At 35.1% G+C, this 22348-nt stretch overlaps 1 protein-coding gene across 1 annotated transcript in view; it reads left to right on the forward strand.

Moving 5' to 3' along the window:
- Positions 1-641: 641 nt before the first annotated feature.
- CRISP1 (cysteine rich secretory protein 1) overlaps positions 642-22348 on the forward strand; it is a 30973-nt gene continuing 9266 nt past the window's right edge. The window contains exons 1-5 of the mRNA XM_058553934.1: positions 642-822; positions 6908-6975; positions 8104-8232; positions 11941-12031; positions 13207-13355. Of these exons, the coding sequence (XP_058409917.1) occupies positions 642-822; positions 6908-6975; positions 8104-8232; positions 11941-12031; positions 13207-13355 (618 nt within the window). The remainder of the gene's footprint in view (positions 823-6907; positions 6976-8103; positions 8233-11940; positions 12032-13206; positions 13356-22348) is intronic.

The raw sequence follows: 22348 nt of genomic DNA on the forward strand, positions 1-22348 counted from the left end.
CAAGCTCAAATGACACCTGGAGTATTAAGTATTTTATTATTTAGTATAATACGATTTAGTATTTCCAGACTTTTCAAGGCAATTAGTGGCTTCCACATCACTTCTGGACAAATTTCTATTAGAATGCTCCTATATTGAAAGTAGTTTTCTTATTGAACAAGAAGTTCCTTAGGAAAATGGACTATTTATCTTTTCATTCCCAGAATCTCAAACTGTCTGACACTTACAGTGCAGTTGCTATAAATGTACTGTTATGTTCTACATGCCAGGTACTAGACTGCAAATTTCATGAGATTGTGCAGTTTATAAGTTTGGTTATTCTATGTATCCTCAGTGTCTAAAAGAGGGCATGGCTCATTTTAATACCTCAGTAAATATTTAGTGAATGCATGCATGCATGCATGTGGTAAAGCTGGTAAGTTGCTTCTCTTTTCTGGACCATGGACTCATTTTCCCTTGCAGGGCTCTTGCTATCTGATTGTGGATCCACTGAATCATGCAGCTGATCTCGGCAGCTTGTTCCAAATGTGGAAGTTTAAGGCTGCTGAGGTCCACTGATGATGATGCTGGATTATAAACTAGAAATGTATCCACAATCATGATGCGTAATCTTCACAGGCTATAGATTTGTTCCGACTATTATGCGTTGCTGTCCTTGGTCTGCTATAAATTCCTGGATCTCTTACAAGCATTTTCCTTGCACTGACTTCTTCATAGAGCAAATCTTCTCTGTGGAGTGTTGTTTAAAGGCATTAATGTACTATGTAGCCCGATATCTGGTTCTCATTAGGACACTGAATTTTACAAATTGCATGAATTTGGGTAAGTTATGTAATGTCTTTGTCAGTTTACTTACTTTAAAAGTAATATTAATAATAAATGACTACCTAATAGCATTGTTATGATGTTAAATAAGAGATTATATGCAGTCTTATCTTAACACTATCCATTATAATCTAAAAGTAAATGTTAGTTATTTCTATGCTTTTAATAAAAGAATTAATAAACTTAGACATACTATACAAAAGTAAAGTAGTATTACTTATTCAGATCATTCTCATGAACTTCTTGTAGCAGGGCTAAGAAGAAACTACTTTTCATGTAGGGCCAATTACGATGTAGTTATATAGATCTTAACATGACAAGGCAGGCATCTTTTATGTTATGAACTATAAGACACTGGTCCCAAAACAGCCAGCCAATCATACTCAAATAGACAGTGGCCCTCTCTCTCTTTTATAACTGAAAGCAGACTAGTTTCAAATTTTACCTTGGGGAGTGGCTAGGCATTTCATGGATTGTCCCAAATCAGGTAACTGTACGCATGAATCTGTTTGTGCATTTCATTATATTACATGGGTCCATGGATCTACACTTGTGCCACTAGTATACTCTGTCTTAATTACTACAGCATTATGGTAAGTCTTGACATCTGATAGTATGAGTCCTCCAGCTTTGTTCATCTTCAGTATTTCATCAATGTTGAATCAAGCTTCTAGAAGAAAATAACTTTATACTTCATGATTTTGGGATGACAGAAATTTCTTAAATAAGATGGACACACACACACACACACAAGAATTAACCATTACGAAAGAAAGATAAACTAGACATATTTAAATTAAAAACTTCTGTTTAACAAAAGATACAACTAAGACAGTTCAGAAAATAAGCCACAGACTAAGAGAAGATAATTTCAGTACATACATTTGACAAATACATCACATCAAAAACATATAAAGAATTCCTACAAACCAGTAAGAAAAAGACAGTCAATCTAATTACAATAGCGGGCAAAAGGTTTGACAGAAACTTCATAAAAGATGGTATCAAAGTGGCTGATAAACATACAAAAATATGTTCAATATCAGTCATTAAACAAACACAAATTAAAAACTGTGATGAAATACTATTACACAAACATAACGTATAAAATTTTTTAAAAAATGAGAATACCAAATACGGGTGAGGATCTGAAGCTGGTGGAAATATAAATTCTATAACTGCCTTGAAAAAATATTTGACACTGTCTACTGAAGGAAAACATATGTATGCCATATGACCTAATAATTCTACTCTTGAGTATATATATACATTTTTTTAAAAAGTGAATAATAATATATACCAAAAGATATATGGGTATGGATAACATGTTGATAGGAGTTTCATTCATAATAGCTGTAAACTGAAAACAAACCAAATGTTCATTAATAATAGAATGCGTAGGGGCTGGCCCAATAGCATAGTGGTTAAGTTCACGCTCTCCGCTTTGGTGGCCCAGGGTTTGGGGGTTTGGATACCAAGCGCAGACCTACACACTGTTCATCAAGCCATGCTGTGGCTTGTATGTGGGTGGCATCCCACATACAAAATAGAGGAAGACTGGCACAGATGTTAGCTCAGGGACAATCTTCCTCAGGCAAAAAAAAGGAGATTGTCAACAGATGTTAGCTCAGGGCCAATCTTCCTGACCAAAATAATAATAATAGAGTGGGTAAATAAATTATATTGTCTGCATACAGTAGAATATTACACAGCTATTAACAAAAACTTCACATGCAACGTGGATGAATCTCATAGGCATTATATTAAGTGAAAGATATAAAAAATATATTCTACTTATATGAACTTTCAAAACTGATAAAACTAACCCAGAATTCAGAATGGTTTTAACTCTTGGGAGTTACTGACTGGAGGAGGGAACCAGGGATCTTCTTGAGTTCTGAAACTATTATATATATTGCTTTTAGTGGTGGTTACACAGGTATATACCTATATTTACAAATTTATCAATCTGTACACTTTAGATTTATGTACTTTACTAAGTGTAAGTTATACCTTTTAAAACTTTTTTCAAAAAATTAACGAATTCACTGTGGCAAAGAAGGTAAAAAGGATTGACGATATATTTCTTGTAGAGTTCATTCTTATGAATTCTTTGATTAAGGCAAGGAAGGGCCTGTTCTTCATGCACGTGCTTTCTGAGAAGGTCATGGTCTAACAATTTAATACATGAGAATGCATTCTGAAGGGCATGCCAGAAGGAAGTACTCAATTCTCCTGTTTATTTCCTCATTCTTGATCTTTCCTCATGCTAAATATTAACTTGCAAATATCCATATTCTGTTTATATAATAACAAGAAATACAATCTGAAATAGAAATGTAAAAAAAATAAATTTAAATAGTCAGTGTGAGAAGTTTCTGGTATTATTATCTGAAAATATTTTAAGTTTTGGCTTAAAATTGCCTACTGTGTATGAAATGATTGTGTTGAGTAGAGATTGATGCTAAAGTCAAAGAGGTGATATTTCTGCTGCTTCTGTAATGCTTCTGTTTAGAAAAACTGCCTTTACCTGAGTAAAAGTGACTACAATTCCTTGGTTAAAATGGCCTACTTAGTTTCTAGATCTGCAGTCCTCTAGGCAGTGGAGAATCATTAAAAGCACTCTGGAGATTTGGCCCTGGTCCGGAAGCTGGGACTAAGCCTTGTCTTAACCCTCCAGGGAAAAAGCTTCAGCCTGGGTCCCCAGAGTCTCTTGCCCTGGGCCCACTAACCCCATGACTTCTACTCAACCTCCGAGTCATGCTGTCCAATTCTAATTTCTATGTCTGCACCTGTGTTACTTCTGCAGGATTCACTGTGTGCCGAGATGTCTGACTATTGCCTGCTGCTTTCCATCCCTTCACTTACCCTCGGACTATCTCTGAGGACTATCCCAGAGCCCAAAGTCTGTACTTTCATAATAATTCTGGGCCAACAGAGATACCTTCACAATTACCTGGATTCAATCCTCATTCTAAAATGCTTAATGTACTACTGATGCCCAAGTATTAACCTTTACTTTCATGTTTTGACTCAGTTGCTCCAAATGGATATTTGAACCTTAGGTAAACAAAGGTAATCCTTCTATTTTCCTAATAGCCCCTGTCCTCTGCAGAGTTTTAGGGAAAAGGTACACATTCCACCTATTCATAGACCCCAAGCCAAATCTTGGGCTTAAAAATCTGAGGGTCCTGTTTTAGCACTTACTCTTCAGGTTAGTTCCCCTTAATTTTGACCAAAGTTCTTTGGAGGAGTCGAACATGCTAAAGTAACTGTAACCCCAGTTGACACTAATTGTCCCGTAATCACTCTCAAGAGGTCACAATAAGTTTTCTTGTGTTTGCTTTCAATTCTTGTACAGGATATAAATTCTGGCGTTAAATCATCAAGACACAATATTGTATCCAATTCCTTATGCATCTTCTATTATAAAACAATAATTTTTCTTCCATTTATGACAGCAGAAAGATACTGTATCTGTATGTAAAATAACCAGGTTATATTTACATATTTTTAATAACATAAGTTATGCTATATATTTTCAAAGGCCTTCTATCAGTATTAATTACAGTCTGTTTATAAAATATGGTATGCCTTCAAATTTGGATTATGAATCCCATTAAGCAGATTGCAGCCTTCTGAAAAGAAGAACGATAGTTAACTCTAAAGAGCTGGTTGTGTCATGCATCCCCATAAATGTGAATGCCATCTGTATCTTCAACATATTGGATTTCATTCTGTTTAAAAGGAAATTGATTTTCAGAGAACTTGTGGATTTATCAACATCATAAATAATAGGAGAATCTAGGATAGAACACTAGTATTTTAATTCCAGGATCAGTATGATTTTTATTATACCACACTGTATTGAATTAACAGATTATGTGTGTGTGCATGTGTGCGTGTGTGTCTAAAGTACCCAATTATTTCAACTGTACAAATATAAATTCATTTATTAAATATTTATTAATCACTTATGTATCAGATACACTTAGAAGTAAAGTTAGATTTATATCATCTTAAAAGAAAAGAGGCCAAAGATTTCAATTTTCAGTTCTGGAGCTCAAACTCTATGGTAATTTGTGAAAACAAAAATCCTAAAAGTGGCTGGGTGTTTGTGTTAAAATATTCATAATAATATTACTTATACAGAAAAATATTAACAGCTTAAAATCAAATTTTAGCCAAAATCTTAAGTAAATTACAAGTTATTCACATTATCAAAATAATGCTCATAATGAATGTATAATAAAAGTAGAAAGTCTGGGAGAAATAGAACACAATATGTTATATAAATGATGTGTTTATGTGTAAATCTATCTAAGTACTGAATTTGTACATAAAGAAAAAAAAGGCTTGAAAGAAAAAATCTAAATTGTCAATGCCAGTTGTTTGATTGGTGTGAATCAGGTAAATTTTTTTGGTATTTCTTAAACCTTTTATAACAGGTAAAATTTTCTGAGGTGTAATTGAGGTAAATGTTAGCATATACCCATGAAACATCATAACAATTAAGATAATGAGCATACACACCACCTCCAAAACTTTTCCCTCAGAAAAATGCAACAACAGTCATTATAAACAGCCTCATATTGGGACCTAACTTTAATAATAAGACTTCAGTGAATATAGATAGATAGATAGATAGATAGATAGATAGATAGATAGATACATACATACATACATACATACATACATACATATACAGTGTTATAGGGTGGGGGATTTAAATATTAATGTGTGTGTATATATCAACCTACTATATTTCAGAAACTCCTTTTTTATTTTATTTTTTCTTCAGTTAATTCAAAGGGAAAATTATCTGCTTTACTTGGTTTTTTGAGGATAAAATAAGAGAATAGGATGCATATTTCATCTTCTATGTCACTATGTTACTGTAAATCTTAGGGTGTGAGGATATGTGACACTTTGGAGGGAGAAAGAAAAGAAGGGAAAGAAAGAGATGAAAAAAAGAGTGATAAAGGAGAGATTATTTGCATGTGTATGTTTGCTGAAAGAATTTACAGAATTCCCCTTATATCAAACATGTTTGGCAGTGGGTGGGGGAAGCTTAAGAGCAATGGCAAACCACATTGTGTGTATTATTCTGCACAAATCGTCTAACCTGCTCTTTGAGAGTTTTCTTTAAAATGAGAACAAAATTGTTAGCCTTTTCTGCTTCCCACTAAGCAGGATGGATTCAGAAATAAACTTGGCAGATTGTGAAAAGAAGGTGCCAATCAAATTTAGTAACTCATACATATTAATATTCTGGAGTCAGCAACCTACATCAAATAGAAATAAAGGAGAGGATATATTCACTCTGATTTGCCTGACTCTAAATGACAACCATTCTTAGCACAAGGATCAGATATTACAGAATATTTCTAAGTCATAGGCATGAATTTCTAGTACCAAGATCACACCTCTTCTCTGTAGAATAGAGAATTCAAATCTAATCTTATTGTGTTTTTATATTAGTTTCCTGTTGCTATGGTAACAAATTACTATGAAGTTAGTGTCTTAAAATAACATAAATTTATTATCTTACAGTTCTGGAGGTCAATAGTCCAAATAGGTCTCATCCATTTTCTTACCTTTTCTGACTTCCAGAGGTCATCTGCATTCTTTGGCCCATGGTCCCTTCCTCTGTCTTCAAAGTCAGCAATGGCTGGTCGGGTCTTTCTCACGATCCATCACTGACATTGCCTCCCTCTTCCACATTTGAGTCCCCTTGTGATTCCATTGAGCTCACATGGATAATCCAGGATAATCTCCCTACTTTAAAGTCAGCTGATTAGCAATTTGTATTCCATCTGCTACCTTAATTTTCTTTTGTCACATAATGTGACATATTCAAAGGTTCTGGAGATTAAGACATTAAGTCTATTGTTCTTCCAATCACAGTTCTGTCTTCCTCTCTTGTTCCCAATAACTAATGTATTAAATCCTGTTCTGATCCTGCAGGTCTCTTTTTGCAGAAAATGCAAATATGTGTAAAAGTGGTTCAAAAAAAGGCTTATTACAAAACATTATTCCTTGAGTTGACAATAATCTAAAATTATGTTACTTTTCTTTTCAGGGATGACAATGAAACACTTCTTGTTTTTGGCTGCTGCTGCTGGCTTCCTGCCTGTTTTGAGCATAAGAGTATGTGAGGATTGTATGTTTCATAATTACTTTCCAGAAAAGGACAAGAACTAACTCTGTAATAGAACTTACTTTGTTACAGGCACTCTCGTGAGGATGCTATGCCCATTACTCACCTAGTTCTCATCGTAGCCCTACTAGGCAAGTACTATTCTTAATCCAGTATTACAGAGAAAGGAACCAAAGCATAGGAAAGTTATGTGGCCAAGGTCAGATAACTAGGAAGTGGCAGAGCCTGAAAGCAAACCTAAGTAGTTTGGCTCCATGGGCCCATGCCCACTTCATTATAGCCCCTCTGGATAATTCAAAAAAGCCAAGAATGTAGGGCAGGAATTACTTCTTTATAACCTATCCACGCATTTTCCATGACTAAATGGGAAAATACTGGGTTTTTTTTTTTTACCCAGAAAAGGTAAGTATTTCATCAATATCCCAATTGAACTGATTTGTGAGTATAATAAGAATTTAAGACAAAAAAATTAAATATAAAATCAAAGATGCCAACAGCAAGAAGAGAAGTGTGAGGAGCTGTTAACAATGGAGTCAATGCAGCCATGCGTCACTTAATGACGGATATACCTTCTGAGATTTCTACAACGATGTAGAATCTGAGTTGAAGACACTGGAGGCTTTGTACTCAATAATGAATCTCTTAAATTAAGTTCTCCCAGACACATACCTTTAGACAATGTTCAAGTGCGAGTGGTTTATTCGGGAAGCAAAGATGACACTTGTAGGAGGTGGGGTGGGGAATGCACCAAGGAAGGGAAGTCAGTCAGTAAAAGGTGCGATATCAAGACATCTTCCACTGTGGTTCATATTGCCCATTAAAAAGTGCTTCAACATTGCCCAAAGTAACAATCATAAATTTCAAAAACCCCTATCAAAGAATATCTAGTACACTATTCTACAGACTGGTATAACGTCAGACGACATTCAGAAATCCTCAATACTAGCACTGGAGAAATGGAAGCTAATATAATGAGATATTGTAAATTTAAAAATGCTGTAGATCATTGTTTCTTTAATATAAACTATAAATTCCTATTGCATATAGATCTGCAAGCAATATATACAACAAATTCCACTTAAAAGAAGTAAAACTAATTAATAATTTTCTGGTAACAGGCAAAACCAGCTAGAGTTCCATATAATGCACTCCTCACTGAACTGACAACTGTCCAAGAGGAAATTGTTACTGTACATAACACCCTCAGGAGAGGGGTAGTTCCACCAGCCAGCAACATGCTGAAGATGGTAAGATTAATTAAACAGTAACAACAATGATGCCAACAATAATCATGGTGTTTACTGAGTTTTTATTAAGTTCTAAGCACTTTTAATATACTAAAAGTTTGGTCTTCACAAGCAAATGCATGATGCAGCAGAAGAAACGGAGGCCCAGAGGAGGTAAGCAACTTTCCCCAAATCACAGTACATGACAGAGCAACACTCCCAACTCAGTCTAATTTCATTCTCAATGTACCCTAAGACAGTGCTTCTCAAACTTGAGTGTGCTTAAGAATCACTAGAAGAACGCAGCAAAGCATAGGTTCCTGGGCCCCACTCTCTGAGATCCTGATTCGGGGGATCTAAGGCGGAGACCACTCCAAGCTCCCAGCTGATGCTGACGCTGAGAGGCAGTATCGTCAGTATAGCAAACTTTGTTTAACAAGTTACAGAGGCATTTCTTAGCTGTCTTCACTGGGTAGTAGCCCAGAGGCTAGACACTCTGCGAATCAAGATGTTTAGATTCTAAAACAAGTGGTGCTGCCAGATAAACAAATAATGACAAATCTATTTCCCAGTTCCTTTGCGTTCCATAAAAGGAGAGAGAAATTATCTTTCCAATATAAACCTGCTGTGTGAGCAGACTAGGTGCTATATTAAAAAAAAAAAAAAAAAAAAAGCAAATTCTGGGAATTCTCAGGTGAATGATTAGCTTCACATGTATTGTCTCCCAGAAGTATCACTCAGGTTTTGGGAAACCTTATCCTGATTCCTGGAACCCTGGATGGGCCTACAGGAACAAGGGTTAGAAACGGTGCAGGCTCTGGCGGGTATTTCTGAGGGACAGCTTCCTCATGAAAATGATGAAGGGGAGGAAGCAAGTGAATAGAAAAATGATTTCAAAATTTATCGCTTGATAATCTTAGAATTCAAAGTGTTATTGGAACAAAACAATAAAAATCAACAGGTATCATAGGCAAATGTTGTAGCTGACATGCACATGATGGTTACTGCTGACAAGCACTCTTCTAGAACTTTATTATACTAACTCATTTAGTTCTCTCAATAATTCTGTGATGTAGATAATACCATCATCTCCATTTTACAGATGATCAATTTGAAACTCAGAGAAATTTGGTAGCTTATCCAAAGTCATAAGTACTGGATAAGTACAAATTCAAATGCAAATGGGCCAGCTCCAGGCACCTGCTCTTAAATACTTACTTCCCTTAGGAAAAACAGTGTCCAAACTCCTTGGTTTCCAGATGAGCAAATAAGCGTAGCTAGGAGGTATTAAAGAAGTTACAGAGTAAGTGGAAAATACAGTTTCTGATTTCAGAGACTTTATTATTGTGGATTAAAGGTGAATATAAAGGAAACATTAGGGCATAACATAAGAATGAATATATTCAAGTGCTAAGGTGCAAAGATATGAGAGATAAGATGCAAAGTTACGGTGAGAATGCACCATAAAACTGAGTAAGATTTTAAAGGGAATATAGGAGTTGAGTTGTTCCATAAACAATGCATAGGACATGGACGGAAAGGAACTGATAGAATTATAGTAGGGCTGAAGAGCCAATCACAACTGCCAGGCAGAGATTTTCCAAAGGTGACAAAAAGTTTCTGTACATAGGGTTAGAACTTGATTGAATAGAACCACTTGTTCAAGCCAGAATTCATGGCTTTGCTGCAATAATCATGAATACTCACTTGTGATTTTAATCACGGATGCATCACAAAAAGGAGTACCTTACCGACATTAGTGAGAAGTAACATCCTGGAGAGCTTCCTCAAAGACGTCTGAACTACAGACTATCTGTAATGAATGTTGCAGGTGGTTTACACAATAAGATAAGCAGACTCTAAGATAGAGATTAGCATGCAGGATGTTTATTGGAGAGCAATCTTCAGATTTACACCTACCTGTGGAGGTAGGGCAAGAAGCGGGATGGATACATGGAGAAGTTGGGTTGTAATGTAGTCACAGCAGAGGCCTCAGCCAATCTCACGGGAAGCTATACAACTAGGACAACCTTTTGAGTTGTCCTGAGTTGGAAGGAGGTAGCCTGGATCTTACAGTTCCTACATCTACTAGCTGTGGGGTGTGGGCTGCATCAGGGAAGAGATTATGCTCTTGGATAAAGATAATTTTTAGAAAGGACAGACAGTAGAGCTATCTGTGGGAAGGACTCTCAACTTAAGAGGAAATAAGTACTTTGGTTCAGAAAGGGACCTGGGTAGTGCTTCATAGCATGCATGACAAGCGATCAGCTGTAAATTAGCCAGATGAGTTCCAGTTCTAATCATTGGGTAACCCGGTCATAACACGGAGGACTTTTTTACTAGTGAGTGCAATGATGGTATTCTCACTGCCAGGGGATCCTATGCCCTAATGGGATCTGCTGTGTCACCTCTGCTCCTTCAGTTAGACATATCCATTACTAAAATACATCTTTTCTTTCATGAAACAACCAGACCCTACAAAACCATGTTTTTACTTTGAGCCAAGGTTAATGAGTTACTTAATTCATCTCAGGGTTTAATAAATTCATCAACCTGAGGATTAATTCTATGAAACTAACACAGATGGCAGAGTGTACATATATCAGTTAAACTTCCTTCATGCCAGGAAAAATATTGAAAATCAAAGTTAGGGTGTCATCCAAAAATTATTCTAAAGAGTAGCTGAATGATTTAAGTAAATGCCTATAGTAAAAAACTCCACAACTTTAGTTGGTAATGTGCTGCATGGAGATATTGGGACAGTCTTTTAAGTGGATGTACACAATGTAAAGATGAAAGTGTGTTAAGGAGAATACGTGTCACAGGGTCCCCTAACTAGTGATATAGACTGCCTTTCACCTTTCTTGAAGATATGTATACCCAACAAAATGCTTCAACTCAGCACAATGGACACACATTGAGAGTTAAAAGCACACATGCTGGAGTTAGAATAAACTGGATTCCAATTCTTTTTTTGCCACTTATTGGTTGCGTTATCCTGAAAAATTACGCAACATCTCTGTGCCTCAGTTTCCTCATTTGCAAATGGAATAATAACAGTACTTTCCTTGTAGAGCTGCTGTGAGTAAAAATGAGAAAATAGACAGAATTGGTCACAGATCCTGGCATGTAGTTTTAGCTATTATTTTTTATTATTATTCATAATTTTAGGTGGAGATGTGTGGCACTGCCTACTTGCTTCTAATCACTGCCCTCATTTATTTATTGAGCACATAGCATGGGATTTATCGTAATCACAGTTGCATTGCATGATTATCATATTAAAACTTTTGAACAAACTATTGGGTATGATTTACGGGTCACATTATACAGATGAAGAAACTGAGATTCAAAGAGATTAAATAATGAGTCAGAGGTAAAACTACACAAAGTGATGAGATGGATTTCGAACACTGGTCTGTTTTATTGGAAGCATTTACTTAAATTCTTTAATACTTCTGAGAGAGAAGCTACTTCTGAACATAATTAACGGATTTTGATTTTGCAAATTCAAGAGCTAAAACAATGAATTGAAAGTTTTGTCTTCCTCTTCCAACCAGAATATTTAAGAGCAGAATTATTATTTAAATTGTTAGCTTATGCAGTTGACGATATTGCTAGTCTGGAATTTTTAGAAACAATAAACTAGAATCTTACCTGACTCTGATAAGAAATGCTAATAAGACCAGGTATTTTGTATTTTACTTGTATTTTACTCTTCTACTGTAGAATTGGAGTGAAGAAGCTGCACGGAATGCCCGAGTGTCATCAAACCAATGTGATTTGAGAGAGAGTAATGCACTTCGGAGGCGAATTACAAGTAGGTATATGTCTATATGACCTACCTTTGTGCTCAAAAGTTCTCAGGGATAAGTTCAAGGGTCACTTATGTCATCCAGTCTATGTTTACATTTGCCCCATAAGCGGCAGTGAATTGTGGCTCACTGCATTGTTTCATTCTTTATTATCAATTTTTAAATTTGGATATTCAAATTTTCAAATTCTAGACTCTGATCATCAGAAGAAAAAAAATCAAAGCTCTCAGTATTAAGAATAGGTGAGTAATACAATGATGACTGGATGAATTAGCTGGATAGCTGGAAGGTTTCCATTCTATGTAGTGATTTCAGCTACCCATAATAACACCGTGGGGATATCTTCAGCTTTGGAACACTAATACAGTTGAGAAGTGGTTATATTCAACTGTACTGCTCATAAGGACAATTTTAGTTCCTCAAAAATGAGTCCATCTCGTGGCGCATATATTAGGTGAATCACTGCTAGTTTCCAGAAAAGCCGCTAGTACTTCCTACACAAGTAGACATTAATAACATTTATGAGATACATGTTTACTATAAAATATTTTTAAAATACTAATGAAACTTCCATATGTATAGACTATTGGACATCTTCACCCAATGCTTTTGAGCAGTGATTAGCAATGTGAATCTTCCGGCCATATTTACAGATTATTGGGCATCTTTGCCCAATGTTGTTGAGCTGTGAGTTAGCAACCTGAGTCTTCGCTGCCCCAGAGAAAGGCAGATCACACCTGAATACCATGTTTAGTCAAGAGCTCACATCACAAGTGAATGGCTAAATGAGCAAATGTCTGTTTCAAGGTCCTTGCATGATGAGTACTTCTGTGAGGCTGCTTTCAGGCCACAGGCTCTGCTAACAACTCATAGGTTACTCTGATTGGTTTCACCCTTCTTCATCAACCTGGCAGTGGCAGAGACTCATATGTTGGTTGATCTGATTTCCAAGCTTGCACAACATCTCCTATTGTCACCTTCTTACCAAACCTGAGTACAACAAGTTCAGTTATTAATAAAAAAGAAAATTGCCAACAGAGATATGGCTGAGTTTGCCTCCTCTTATAAGACATTTCTTAGATGACCAGTGAAACATTTGTAAAATAAAAATGAGGAAAGTATCATTGTAAAATATTTCCAAGTTTTTAGAGTATGACACTGCCCTTTTTCCTCCTTTCAGATACTTTTTGTGGAGAAAATAAGCATCTGACATCTTATCCTATCTCATGGTCAAATGTAATTGGAATCTGGTACAGTGAGTCTAAATATTTCAAGTATGGGGAATGGATATCAACAGATGATGACATAACAATTGAGCATTATACTCAGGTAAGCTGTGTACTGGCAAATATACTCATTGGTTAAGTAACTATAAGCATGTGTGGAAAAAAGGTGACTGAGAACCATGGAAAATCATTCTACCCACTTTTTGCAAACTTACACTCGACCCACTGAGTTCCTCTTATAGTTTGGAACACAAGAAAATGTAATTCCCTCAATAGATGGCTTAGAGAAGATGCTTAACCTCTTAGTTTCCTTCTTTATGCATTTGATTTTCTGAGAAGTAACAAAATCATAAAGTATCAATGTCATTTATAAGTTACATTTGCAATATTTGTAAGGAATGAAAATAATAGTAGCTTGTAATAGAGAATCCCCTTCTTTCTGGTTTATTTTTATTGTGGTAAAATAATTTATATACATATACGTATATATTATGAAAATACCATTTTAACCATTTTTAAGTTATGTAGCATTAATGTTCAGTAGCATTAACTACATTCAAATTGTTATGCAACTATCACTACCATCCATTTCCAGCACTTTTCATCTTCCCAAACTAAAACTCTGTCCCCATTAAACAATAACTCCTCATTATTCCCTACTCTCACCAGACTCTGGCAACCACCAATCTACTTTCTGTCTCTATGAATTTGACTAATCTAGATACCTCACATAATTGAAATCATACACTATTTGTCTTTTTATGTCTGCCTTATTTCTCTTAGTATAATATTCTCAATCCATGTTCATCCATGTTGTAGCTTGTGTCAAAATTTCATTCCTTTTTAAGACTGAATAATATTCCATTGTATGTATATACCACCTGTTGTTTATCCATTCATCCACTGATGGATACTTTCATTGTTTCTACCTTTTGGCCATTGATAATAATGCTGCTATAAACATTAGTGTACAAATATCTGTTCATATCCTGTTTTCAATTCTTTTGGGTATATACCCAGAAGTAGAATTGGTGTTAATATGGTAATTGTATGTTTAATTATTTGAGAAACTGGCATACTGTCTTCCACAATAGCTACACCATTTTACATTCCCAACATCAATGAAATTTCCAATTTCTTCACATCCACCTGTATTGGTCTGCTTGGGTTGCCATAACAAAATACCACAGACTGGGTAGATGAAACAACAGAAATTTATTTTCTCACAGTTCTGGAGGCTGAAAGTCTGTGAACTTCTGGAGCATAGTCAGTTTCTGTGAGAGCTCTCTTCCTGGCTTATAGATGGCCATCTTCTCACTATGCCCTCACATGGCCCTTCTGTTGCCACACAAAGGGCACAATCTGCTCGCCATAAGACTAAAGCCAAACCATCAAGAGGCAAGATGGTGGTAGAGAAAGAAATTTTATTAAGTGAAAAGCCAGCTCATTGGAAGATGGTGGACTTGCGTCCTAAAGAACTATCTTAAAGACAATATGGAATCTTGAAGCAGTATATAGGGCTAGTGGGCTGTAGAGGAGAGGGTCCAGAATGTTGACCATCCGGCGCTGCAGACTGGAGGCCGCCACACCGCTTGGCGCTGTACACTGTGGGGGACACCACACCAGACCTTTCAGCTGTCATTAATGATGTATGCCAATATAGAATCTCTCTCTGGGGGTCATTGGAGGAGAGGGTCAAGAAGGTCTTCCAACTGGAGCCATAGACTGCGGGTCACGACATTTCTAAGAAACTCAAAAGAACAAGGTTACTGTCTTATCGCGGCTGGGAGCTATAAAGCTAAGTAGGGGTCATAAGTTACAACGCATGCAGTTTTCTTTATGTTTCAGTTATTTATTGTTTAGCCTATGTGCAAGCGGAGTATATCCAGCTGAGTTAATTACTTAAAGGTTATCCATAGTTACAATATGGTTCCCTTTCTACAAAAATGGCTTCTCTTATATCAAGCACATCACTTCCTCTGCCCATGCGTGTAGAGCAAGGGAAAGAAAGAAGAGAGAGTGCACTCTGGTACCTTTTCTTGTAAGCACACTAATTCTATCAGATCATGGTCCCACTCTTATGACTTCATTGACTCTAAATTAGTTCCTCGGAGACTCCATCTTCAAATACAGCCATACTTATAGATTAAAGCTTCAGAATATGAATTTTGGGAGGACATACACATTCAATTCATAACATACATACACTTTTTATATTTTGTGTTGTTTTTTGTTTGTTTGTTTTATAATAGCCATTCTCATGGGTGTGAAGTGGTATTTCACTGTGGTTTTGATTTACAGTTCTCTAAGGATTACTGATGGTGAGCACCTTTTCTTGTACTTATCATCTATTTACATATCCTCTTTGGAGGAATGTCTATTCAAGTCCTTTGCTGATTACTTAATCAGGTTGTATTTTTTGTTGTTGTTAAGTTGTAAGTGATCTTTATACATTCTTGATATCTATCCTTTATCAGGTATATGATTTGCAAATATTAATTCCTATTACCTGGATTGCCTTTTCACTCTGGTGATAGTGTCCTATGATGAACCAAGTTTTAAATTTTGATGAAGTTCAATTTATCTATTTTTTTCCTTTTTTGCCCGTGCTTTTGGTGTCATATCCAAGAAATCATTGCCAAATTCAATATCACGAAGATTTTTCCCTATATTTCCTTCTAAGAGTTTTATAGTTTCAACTCTTACATTTAGGTCTTTGATTCATTTTGAGTTAATTATTTATATGACGTAGGGTAGAGTCCAACTTCGTGTTTCCATGTGGATATCCAGTTATCCCAACCATATTTGTGGTAAGACTGTCCTTTTCCCATCGAATGGTCTTGGCATCCTTGTTGAAGATCATTTGACCATATATGTGAGAATTTATTTCTGGGATCCCTATTCTATTTCATAGTTTTATATGTTTATTGTCATAACAGTATCACCCTGGTTTGATTACTGTAGCTTTGTAGTAAAGTCTGAAATCAGGAAGTGTAAGACTTTCAATTTTGTTCTGCTTTTTCAAGATTGTTTGACTGTTTGGGGTCCTTTGAAGTTCCATAGGAATTTTAAGAAAAAATTTTCTATTTCTGAAAAAAAAAAGTCATGAGATTTTGATAGGGATTGCATTCAGTCTATAGATTGCTTAGAATAATAGTGACATGTTAAAAATATTAAGTCCTCCAGCCAATAAATATTGGATGCCTTTCTCATTATTTGAGTCTTCTTTAATTTCTATTGGCAAAGTTTTCTACTTCTCAGTATACAAATCTTTCACCTCCTTATTTAGGCTTATTTCTAAGTATTTTCTTTTTGATGCTATTTTGAATAGAATTGTCTTCTTAATTTCCTTTTCAGATTATTCACTACAAGTGTATAAAAACACAATTGATTTCTCTGTGTTGATTTTGTACTCTGCAGATTTGCTGAACTTTTTTATTAGTTCTAACAATTTCTTGTGGTATCATCAGGGTTTTCTAAATATAATATCATGTTATCTATGAACAGAGATAATTTTACTGTTTCCTTTCCGTATTGGATGACATTCATTTCTTTTCCTTGACTAATTGCTCTAGCAAGGACTTCCAGTACTATGTTTCACAGAAGTGGCAAAGGCCAGCATCCTTGTCTTGTTCCTGATCTTAGAGGAATAATTTCAGTCTTTTACCATTGAGCATCATGTTAGCAGAGAGGTTTACACATATAGACTTTATTACGTTGAGATAGTTTTATTTTTATTACTAGTTTGTTGAGTGTTTTTATTGTAAAATGCTTTTTTTGCATCAACTGATATGATCATGTGTTTTTTCCCCCCATTATTCTATTAAGGTGATGGATTACATTGACTGCTTTTCATATGCTGAGCCATCCTTATTTTGCAGGAATAAATCCCACTTGGTCACGGTATATAATCCTATTAATATGCTGCTGAATTCAATTTGCTAGTGTTTTGTTGAGGAGTTCGGCATTACTGTTCATAAGAGACATTGGTCTGTAGTTTTCTTTCTCTTCTAGTGTCTTCATCTGCCTCTGGTATCAGAATAATGTTGGCTTCATAAAAGGTGTCAGGAAGTGTTTCCTCATCTTGAAATTTTTAGATGACTTTAAAAATTATTGGTGTTAGGGCCGGCCCCGTGGCTTAGCAGTTCAGTGTGCGCGCTCTGCTGCTGGCGGCCCGAGTTCGGATCCCAGGCGTGCACCGACGCACCGCTTCTCCAGCCATGCTGAGGCCGTGTCCCACGTACAGCAACTGAAAGGATGTGCAGCTATGACATACAACTATCTACTGGGGCTTTGCGGAAAAATAAATAAATAAATAAAATCTTTAAAAATTATTGGTGTTAGTTCTTCTTTAAATATTTGATATAATTGACCAGTGAAGCTATCAGAGCCAGGGCTTTTCTTTATCATGAGGTTTTTGATTACTGTTGATCTTTTGGAAAAACCGACTCTTGGTTTCATTGATTTTCTCTGTTTTTCTATTCTTTGTTTTGTTTATCTTTAATATTTATTATCTAAGTGTCTTGATTATTTTATTTTTTCCTTAGTTAATCTAGCTAAAGATTTGTCAATTTTGTTGGTCTTTTTTGAAGAACCAACTCTTAGTTTTATTGATTTTCTTTATTGTTTTTCTGTCTCTATTTTGTTGATCTATGCTCTAATCTATATTATTTCCTTCCTTCTGCTAACTTTGGGTTTAATTTGTTCTTCTTTTTCTGGTTTCTTAACGTAAAACTTTATATTGTTGATTTGAGATGTTATTTTTTAATATAACCATTTATAGCTGTAAATTTCCCTCTTAGCACTGTTATTGCTGTTTCCCCTAAGATTTAGTTTGTTGTGTTTTCAATTTCTTTTGTCTTAAGATATTTTCTAGTTTCTCTTGTAATTTCTCCTTTCCCCATTGGTTTTTTAAGTGTATGTTGTTTAATATGCATGTATTTGGATTTTTTAATATGAATTCTCTAGTTTTCTTTCAACTTTTGATTTCTAGTTTCATTTCCATTATGATCAGAAAAGATACTTTGTTATATTTCGACATTTTAAATGTATGAAGACTTGTTTGGTAGCCTAACATATAGTCTACCCTAAAGAATTTTCCATGTGTACTTGAGAAATATGTGTATTCAGTTGTTATTGGCTTAAGTGTTCTGTATATGTCTTACTTTTGTCATTTTAGAAATGTTTTCTGTATGTCTCATCTTACATTTTAATATGACATCAAGTTACTGTCTAGCATCTTTTCATTTCAACTTGAAGGATTCCCTTCAGAATTTTTTGTGGGGCAAGTCTAGTGGTAATGAACTTCCTCAGATTTTGTTTTTCTGAGAATATCTTAATTTATCCTCCATTTTGAAGAATAGTTTTACCAGATATAAGATTTTTGGTTAACTTTTTCTTCTTTTAGCACTTTAAATATATCACCCCACTGTATTCTGTCCTGCAAGTTTTCTGCTGAGAAATCCTCTGGTAGTCTTATTACAGAGTTCCCGTACACAATGAGTCACTGTTCTCTTCCTGCTTTTAAGATTCTCTCTTAGTCTTTGGTTTTTGACAGTCTGAATACAATGTGGCTTAGTCCTGGTTTTATTCTATTTGGAGAACATTGAGATTCTTGGATTTGTAGATCCATGTCTTTCCTCAAATTTGGGAAATTTTCACCCATAATTTCTTCAAATAATTTCTCTACCCCTTTCTCTCCATATTCTTCTTCTGGGACTCCATAATATATATATTGATCCACTTAATGATGTCCAATAAATCCTTTAGGCTCTGTTTACTTTTCTTCATTCTTTTTTCCTTTTGCTAATCAGACTCAATAATTTCAGATGACCCGTCTTCAAGTTTGTTGATTCTTTCTCCTGCTTGTTCAAGTCTGTTATTGATCACCTTTAGTGAATTTTTCAGTTCAGTTATTGTATTTTAAAACTCCAGAATTTCTGTTTGGTTCTCCTTTTTTTAAAATAATTTCAGTCTCTGTTGATATTTTCATTTTGTTCATATATTGTTTGCCTGATTTCCTTTAGTTCTTTGTCTTGTTTTTCTTGGGCTCTTTGAGCATATTTAGGACAGTTGTCTTAGTCTTTGTCTAGTAAGTCTAATACCTGTGTATATTCAGGGATGGTTTCTGTGATTTCTTTTATTTCTTTTAATGAGCCATGTTTTCCTATTTCTTTGTATGCCTTGTGATTTTTTTATTGTTGAAAATTGGGCATTAAAAAAAAAGAGCCGTATCTCCTAGTCTTTGACACTGGTAGGGAAGACCTTGACTAATTAGCAGAGCATATTTTGAGACTTGGGATCAATCCAGGCCTTCTTATGTTTTTCCTGGGCACATATCTTGCCGGAGACAGTGTATATGATTTTTTCCAATTCCCCCAAATACACAGCTCTTTTAAATGTCTTAATTTCCCACAATATCTCATGCCAGTTTCTTCCCAGCACTTCAGATGTTCTATAGTATTCCTTTACCCATAATCTCTAGTCCCAGGTATCACTGAGTCTAGTCTCTCTTCAGCTCTCATAGCTACACCCATTGTTTCCCTTGGCTTTTATTAACCTCAGATCTGAACTATGCCACAGTTCCCCATCTGAGCTCTAAGTCAGGCAAAACAGAGAACAGTCCTTGAGGCAGCCCATAGAGAGACTAGAATGTTGCAAATAAAGTCCTCTTTACTTCCTCCAGCCCAAGTAAGGAAAACAGGACTAAGCTACTTCCTCCCAACCACGCCATGCCGTGCCAGGGAGGAGGTGTGTCAAGGACAAGTAAAAACACCATGAAATTTCCTACCATTTGACTGTGGCTTTTTCTTAATTTAATGTTTACTTGGTTGCTCTAGATCTCTGACTGTTTTCCAGAGCTTCTATAAGGTCATTTTAGCCAGTCTCAAGTACTTTTTTTAATGTCTCCATGGGAAGATGAGGACTTAGAACTTCCTATTCCACCACGCTGCTGGCAACACTCTTCTTTCCCCAGCTTTTTATTCAAAGTATTTCAAGTCTACAAAAGGGTTCCAATAAAGGTACAATAAATACTCTTACTACTTAGATTCACAAATTCTTAAAGTTTTATCAAATCTGTTTTATTGCTCTATAAAAATATAAACATTTTTTTTGAACCCTTGGAAAGTTAGTTACAGAAATCATGACACTCGATGTTCAGTACGTCAATATGTATCTCCTAATTATAAGGACATTGTACTATAAAACTACAATATCATGACTACACCTGAGAAAACAAGCATTAATTCAGTAATATCATCTAATATCCATTCCATCTATAATTTTCTCTAATCGTCCCAATAATATTATCCCTCCTTTAATTTTTCATGACTTTTTAGAGCAACCAAGCTACTTGTGTTCAAGGACACATATTCTGAATTTGTTTGATCATTTCTTTATTATTGGATTGAAGTTAAACATTTTGGCAAGAATAATAAAAATAATCTTATATAACTTTTTTGAATATTATCAGGAGACTCACTTGTCAGGGTGACCAAGTAGCTGGTGATGATAAATCTTGTTGAATTATTTAAAATGATGACCATCTGATCTCTCAATTGTAATGGTACAATTTGCTAACTTTGGAAAAGAATAAATAAGCTATATGAAAATAATTTGAGATCATATGAAGATCTTGCTCCCCAACAATCTTTTACTGTTCATTTTAGCTGCCATTGATGATCTTTCCTGAATCAGTTATTGCATTTAAAGTTGCATAATGCTGATTCTTTAATTATCATTCATTTTTTATTTATTAACAATCTCTCCTATTCTCTCTCCCTCTCAGAATCACTACAGACTCATGAGTTGTTGTTTTAATTCAGTGTGATATGTGGATACTCGCATTGCTCCATCTATTGCTCATGGACCCATTTTCTCTGTGTTTCGACCATGACTTCATTAGTTTTTGAACATCTCTTGGCCCCAGACTGGTAAATTTGTCAGCAATACCTTGTATTTTTCCTATTTCATATAGAAGCCATCCATTTCTCCAAGCAGCTCTGTTTACTTTTAGTGGGAAATAATATTTAGAAACCAATATCTGGGATCTGAGTGTGTTCAAGGACAGAAAAAAGACTAGGGGAAGAGTCAGAGAAGGAGGCTAGAACATGATAAACAGAATAGTGGAAGAAGATGAGAACAGAAAGGAAGTGGGGCCATATCATTGGAGCCTTTTAGCTATTGTAAAGTTTACATTGTATTTTAAATTTAGTATGAAGTCATTGAGCAGGTGAATGATTTAACCTGATTCATGTTTTTAAAAGATCATTGGGCTGCAAAGTAGAGAATAAGTTATTTCTACAGAAATGACTTTGAATATCTGAATCAAGCGGATTATTTTCCAGAAAAATATAAAGTAACAGAACTTATATACAGTAGATAGATGTAAGCACTTAAAATGCAATAAAAGAAAAAATTGGAAAAGCAACTATTGTCTCCAAAGCAGAAGACTCAGATGTGACCATTGATGAGTTTAAAATTGAAACTCACTTAAAATTTAAAATAAAATCTACTTAAAATAAAGCCTACTTAAAATTGATGTTAAAAGCTGACAAAGATAGAATATTTAAAAATCATAGACTTAATCACTTATGGATAGCATTGCAGAAATTCTAAATAAAATATTAGCAAATAGTATTCTTCTTTTAGAATTGATACCCTCGGACAAAAGGGTGTGTGCCAGGAGTCTATAACATTAAATTATTCATGCAATTTACTTATCAAACAATCAGAGGATAAAAATAAAATTATCACCCAGAGAGTTAAAAATCTGACAAATTTGTGACATCAATTCCTACCTTCTATTTCTTTCAGATAGAAGTAGACTAGGCCTACTTTTTCCATCACAAGAGCATTAGCTCTATCTCTCTAAGATAGCAACTTAATATTTTCTCTTTCAAACACTTTAAAGTTTTATTATTCAATTCCCACCATACACCTATGATGTAGAAGATAGTATTATTACATCTCATTTTACAAATAAGAAAATAAAATTTCAAAACATAAAGCAAACTGGTAAATACCATCCCACCAGGAAATGGTAGAGATAGAATTGAATCTAAGTCATTTTGCCTCAAGGCCAACTCATTACTC

The sequence above is a fragment of the Diceros bicornis genome, chromosome 14 (genome assembly GCF_020826845.1).
Source record: "Diceros bicornis minor isolate mBicDic1 chromosome 14, mDicBic1.mat.cur, whole genome shotgun sequence".
Classification (NCBI taxonomy): domain Eukaryota; kingdom Metazoa; phylum Chordata; class Mammalia; order Perissodactyla; family Rhinocerotidae; genus Diceros; species Diceros bicornis.